General features: G+C 49.3%; 1 protein-coding gene across 2 annotated transcripts in view; it reads left to right on the top strand.

Moving 5' to 3' along the window:
- Nucleotides 1–233: 233 nt before the first annotated feature.
- RDH11 (retinol dehydrogenase 11 (all-trans/9-cis/11-cis)) overlaps nucleotides 234–6195 on the top strand; it is a 17586-nt gene continuing 11624 nt past the window's right edge. For both annotated transcript variants that reach the window (XM_012656166.1, XM_012656167.1), the window contains exon 1: nucleotides 234–413. In XM_012656166.1, the coding sequence (XP_012511620.1) occupies nucleotides 346–413 (68 nt within the window). In that variant the 5' untranslated portion in view covers nucleotides 234–345. The remainder of the gene's footprint in view (nucleotides 414–6195) is intronic.

Genomic DNA, 6195 nt, shown 5'->3' with positions numbered 1-6195 from the left:
CTGCACCAGGGACTGGATTTGGGCCCGGGGAGACAGAGAACCGGGGAGATTTCACAGAGGGAGAGCTACCTGGATGACCCCCAGGCCCTAGGCTCTAGCTGGCTCTAGATGGCTGGGGATTTGGCGTGCACCTGCCTAGAGCATGGGCCAACTTCTCCCATCGCCGGTAAGCGGCGCTCTAGCGCAGCCTGTCAGCGGCCGCTAATCCCCGGACTACACGTCCCAGAGGGCCTTGCTCCCCGCGCTGTCGCAATTTGAACTAGGCAGGTCCTGCCTAGGAAGAGAAGCCATAGTCGGCTGGAGCTGCTGGGGCATCCTGCGTCCGCTGCCGCTGCGCCCGCCGAGATGGTTGGGCTCCTGCTCCTGCTCCTCCTTCTCCCCTTCCTTCTGTACATGGCTGCGCCCCAAATCAGGTCTGTGCAAATGTATTGCCTTCTCTTGCGAAGTCTTTTCGGGGGCACATGGGTCCTCGAAGCTCTTTCTTTGAAAGCCTTCCCTGGGGGGTTTCAAGATGGCCGAGGCCCAGAGTTAGGTAGGTTGGAGGCGAGGTCCAGCTGTCCTGGATGCGGGGAGGGCGCTGCACTCCGGGGTACCCTGCTTCTCCTGCCCTCTTTTTCGCCTAAGAACCCCGAGTCTGGCTCCATGGAACCCCGAGGGCAAGGCTACTTCAAACACTTGAATTTACAGCCTCGCGGGTTTCAGACCCTAGAATAGGGAGGGTGTGGCCCCGAACACTCTTCACGGCTTAAATCCCTTGGCTTGAACCAGTCTTTGAAGCACAGAGGAGCGAGTCCACATTTTGTTCTGATGGGAATCGGGACATCTTTAGCACCACTGCTTGCTCTCTTGTTGCTGTTAGGTTCGCTCTTTGGGCAGGTGTTGTAAAGGAGAGAAGCGAAAAGGAACAGTGTTTGCTTGTCAGCCCTATCCTTCCTTCGAAGCAGGAGCATGGGGGATCTGAGTGACGCGCTGGGGGGCGGGGAGGGGATGGCAGGGAGAATGAGAGGTGGTGTCTTGACAGGTGACACATCAGCCGGTGGCTAGCTGAGTGCCCCAGAGAATCAGCAGCGGACTGCCCAACGGGCAGCCTGCTGATTGGCTCTGAGTGAGTCACCAGTAGTGACGGTGGTCCAATGAAGAGAGACAGTCCTTCCACGGGGGGCGACCTTGAAGCTGGGCCAAATCACACTGTCAGTTCTTGCTACAGTCTTCCTTCCTTCCTTCCTTCCTCCCTGTTGCCCCTTTTCCAGTTGTATTTTTTCTCCCCTTTGAACACTCAGTGCTCCCACCTCTAGGCACACATGGGTGCTCATGCTCAGATGAAAACACAGATTTTTCTTTTCACCACAGGATCCTCTTATCCACATGGAATCTCATTGAAAAGTTGAATGTGAACTGAAAATAATGCTCATACTTCAGTGAGATCTTTCTGAGAAAGATCATACTCCTAGGGCTGTATCCCCAATTGAGCAAGGCCATGGTAATAAGGCCAGAGCTGGACTTTTGTAGTTGATTGTCTCTTTCTTTCCTGCTGGCTAAGGAGAGGAAAGGGCTAAGTACAGGTCCTGATGTCTCTGGCATAAAGATTCTTGCTAACATGGCAGAGAGGAATTTCAGGATACACACACAACTGAGCAACAGTGGCACGTTTATTGAGTGAAAGTGGACAGGCGTAGGAAAGGCTTGTGCAGAAGTCAAAGTACGCTCTCAAGAAAGGGAGCGACGGACTTGAACCCAATGGGTTGCTGTTTTTATGTGTTGAAGTCTAAGAAGGCTGAGCGGTCAGTGTTCATTCTGTTCTTATTCATATATAACTGGGGAAAGGTCACTTTGTACCAGGCAATGCTGGGAAATTAATGGCTCTTAATCTTCTCTTCAGGTCTGTTTGTTTGAGCCAGTTTACTAACTTTTCCATTCCCTCCCCTCTTGGTTATGCCTAACTGACTACCTACTCCAATATTCCCCCCTCAGGGAATCTAGCCCTTGAAATCTTTTTTTTTTTTGAGACACAGTCTCACTCTTTTGCCCAGGCTAGAGTGCCGTGGCGTCAGCCTAGCTCACAGCAACCTCAAACTCCTGGGCTCAAGCGATCCTTCTGCCTCAGCCTCCCGAGTAGCTGGGACTACAGGCATGCGCCACCATGCCCGGCTAATTTTTTTCTATATATTTTTAGTTGTCCGATTAATTTCTTTCTATTTTTAGTAGAGACGGGGTCTCGCTCTTGCTCAGGCTGGTTTCGAACTCCTGAGCTCAAACAATCCGCCCACCTCGGCCTTCCAGAGTGCTAGGATTACAGGCGTGGGCCACCGCGCCCGGCCCTGCCCTTGAAATCTTATAAGGGGGTATGGGTGGAGGTCTCGTTTTCTATAACTACTTAAACCTGGCAGGGGCATCATCACCACATATGGGCCCAGGAGTTCTTCCTCTCTGTCAAGGGAGCTCGGGGGAAAATGGAGTACCATAGGGCAACATTTGGATAGAAACTGATCCCTGCCATCAATGATTCCTAGTTCTCTGTCAGGACATAGAATCCAAGTGATATTGGGGATTTGAGATCGGAAAGAGGCTCCCACCAAGTCTAAAGAAGAGAAAGAAGAGCAATTAAACACAGATTGATATTGTTGGAGGATGAGAATAGACTGCACTGAATAATATAAAGGCTTGGCAGTAAGTCCAAACCTGAGTATCCAAATCCTGTAAAACCCTGCCATGCCCAAAAATGTCCTAAGTTAGTTGCTTCTTTGTCTGTGGTGGTCCTATGTGCAAGGTGGCTTCCTTGCATTGGACCAACAGCCTCCACTGGCCTGGACTCAAAATGTGGCCTAGATAGAACCTGTCTACTGTGAAACCTGGGCCTTGGTCTCTCAAGGCTGGCCCTGGCTGCCTGGGCTGATAGTTCCATTGGGGGTCAGTGAGAGGAAGAGCAGTCAACCCTACCGGGTACCTACTGGGCTGGCATGCACGTAAAGCCTCTGCATGAGCTTGAGCCTCAGTCCAAATTCCAGTTCTTTCCTCTGTCTAACAGCAGTGGGATAGGACAGCCACGAGATCTCTCCAAGTCAGACCAAAAGACATGATCAGATTTTGGAACTCTTCAGTAAATTTATTGGGGTCCTCCGAGAACCTGCCTAAACATTCCTTGCATTGTTTTAAATCTGACATTGAAAAAGGGACAGAGACTTGAGTAGTTCCCAGAGGCCCGCATGCTACCTCCTACAGAGGGCAAAGGAGATCTGCTCCTGAAGGCTTATCTGGTAATGTTGGGTATATGGGCTGGTGAGCTGGGGGAAATGTCAGGTAAGGAGTCTCTAAGTTAGGTTTAGGGGTCACTGGAGGTGGCTGGGTCATGGAATCTGAAACTGGGGTTGGAGGGAGGCGAGCCTGGCCCACCTGGTCAGCATTTCTCAAGGCAGGAACTGCACTTATCAGGGTCCTCTCTGTGCGCCATAAAGGCTTGCACGTGTGGAACTTCTGTCCACTTGCTTTCCTGTCTACAAAAAAGATCTAATTGAAGGATTGTATTAAACTTTAAACTGCCATTTACTGGCCAGACCTCCCCATCACCTAGCTTATATTGGGGCCAGGCAGTATTACACAGAAACACAAGTTTCTTCTTCTTTCTACTGTCTAATTTGGAAAAGTTCCAATTCCAGAAAATATATCTGAAGGAAGAGTCTTTGGTGGTGGAGATAGTATTACCCATTTTTTGTTGGTTCCCTGGACAAAACTTGGAAGCACACAGGGGCCTCTGATCCCTTAGGTTCACCAGGGCTTCTAACCCCTGTGAAGCAGAAGCCTTCCCAGGCTCAAGGCTCGTCAAGCAAAAAGAGGAGGATGCAGGTGTCCCCGACCTCTCCCTGCCTGTCCTGCTGAGTCCGTGCATCCCCAGACTTTCCTCTGTGCCGGAGAGGAGGACTCCTTTGCCCCTGTGGTTGTGGCCCTGGGGGAGGTTTCCATCCCTGCCCCAGCATCCTCGAACTCTGGGGGCTGGGATGAGAAGTTGACCAGGGAATTTTATTCTCAAGGGCCTCTAACTGCTGCGAAGTAGAGAGATGTGGGCTATGTCCAATTATCAGTGGTCCTGCGCTGGGACGTATGGTTCTAAAGCTGGCGTCTCTCAGGTTTGGAGACCCCTGGAGATCCCACCCTTGTCTCTCCCAGATCTGATGAAGCACTTTCAGCCCTGACAAAGTGGTTAAAGGGGGTGGGGCTTTTTGTGTCTGAAAGGCTTTTCTCCCGCTTTCCATGTAAAATTTGATCGAATCGAGTTTTGCCTCCAAATGCTTAATTCACATGGGGAGCGTAGTGTGCCTGAGCGCTCCCAAACAGCTTCACAGTCCAAGCTCCTGTCCCCCCACATTGCCCTGTCTCTGCTGGTAATTCCTCCACCAAAAGGGACAATAAACAACAATATCAGAAAGACCTCTGAAAAAGCAAGCCCGCTTCACAAAGTGACAGAACAAATCAACAAACATCTTTTCCCCACACATAATAAAGAAGTACTTTGAAATAAGAATGGAATCTAGCAGTGGAGACTAAGCATGGGGTAGCCACAGAGAGTGACTCGTGGGCTCCTGCACAGGGAGGGGAAGTCAGCTCCCTAGGCTAGTGTCACCCAGTGTCTGGCAACCGCTTGGATCTACATGGCCTGAGGAGTGACCCTCTGCCACCCTGCTTCGGTAGAGCCGCAGTCAGCCTGATGGAGCGAGGTTATGCTCCAGTGACTCACTGAAAAGCCTGCAGAAGCAAAGGAAGAAAAAGCCTCCAATCCGCTGTTAAGGGTGAAGACAGCTATACTCACCACGAGTCACTCAGGGATGGAATAATCTCCTGGCTGGCTCACCATGAAGATGTCACCAGTGTAAATGTTCTTGCTAATGTCACAGAAAGGAGTTTCAGGATGTGCATACAACTGAGCAATAGTGGCAAGTTTATCGAGTGAAAGCGGACAGACTTAGGAAAGGCTTGTGCAGAAGCGAAAATACTCTCTTAAGAAAGGGAGTGGGCAGGCTTGAAAGGAACAACTGCCCTGAACCCTGAGAGGTTGCTTTTTTTTTTTTTCTTTTGTTGAGACAGTGTCTAGTTCTGTCACTTGGGTTAGAGTGCAGTAGGGTCGTCATAGCTCATTGTAACTTCAAACTGCCGGGCTCCAGCAATCCTCCTGCCTCAGCCTCCGAAGTAGCTGAAACTACAGATGTGTGCCACCATGCTGGCTAATTTTTCTATTTTTTGTAGAGACAGGGGGTCTCACTCTTGTTCAGGCTGGTCTTGAACTCCTACGCTCAAGCGATCCTCGCGCTTCGGTCTCCCAAAGTGTTAGGATTATAAGCGTGAGCCACCACGCCCGGCCATGATTGCTGTTTTCATTTGTTGAAATCGAAGAAGGCTGGGCGCATTCTGTTCTTACTCATATATAAGAGGGGCAAGGTCACTTTGTACCTGTGCAATGCTGGGAAGTTAATGGTTCATCTAATCAGGATGGTTTGTTCAAGGGCTGTTTAAGCCAGTTGACTAACTGTTCCCTCCTCCCTTGCTCATACCTAACCGACTACCTAGTTTAACACTGTAGAGTTGTCACCCTTGCAACTAAAGGGGAAGGGATGTGGGAAACAGTTGGAAGGCTTATTCTCTGGGGAGGGAGGCATGGTTGGTGGGCACCATGAGTTAGTTTGCCTCCTCCTTGTAGGTCTGTTTGCATGAAGCAGATAGCTTCAGTGGCTAGGAGCACGTACCTTGCAATTCCAAGTTCAGTGAAAAAGGCTGAAATGCTCTTTTAAAATGTATCTCCTGCTCAACAGATTGTTTTAACCAGAGTCCCAAGATCGCAGAGAAGAGAAAAGAACAATCTGAGAACTGGTAATACTGTTTGTGCATGCATTCATTTGGAAAGGCAGTATAGGATGGTGCTTTGAACAAGGACTATAATAGACAAAGCAGGACTTGGATCTCAGCTTCCCTTTGTACTTATTTACACTTACTTACATCTTTTCTTCGTCTTAAGTGTGTGTGAGTAAGTGTGATTTTTTTCCCGTTTTGTCCGAAATTCACAAGCTTTCATAATTTTAACTTTTTGTATTGGATTAGCTATTTCTCAAGGCCATAAAATATCAGTTGTGGGCAGATTGAGATATAGAGACCAGTTCTTTCCTTTTCTGGGCTGAGTCTTATGATTTCTTTTTTTTTTTTTTTTTTTTT

This window comes from Propithecus coquereli, unplaced genomic scaffold (genome assembly GCF_000956105.1).
Source record: "Propithecus coquereli isolate 6110/MARCELLA unplaced genomic scaffold, Pcoq_1.0 Scaffold5, whole genome shotgun sequence".
NCBI classification, from domain to species: Eukaryota; Metazoa; Chordata; class Mammalia; order Primates; family Indriidae; genus Propithecus; species Propithecus coquereli.
This window is presented reverse-complemented; position numbering and strand designations above follow the sequence as displayed.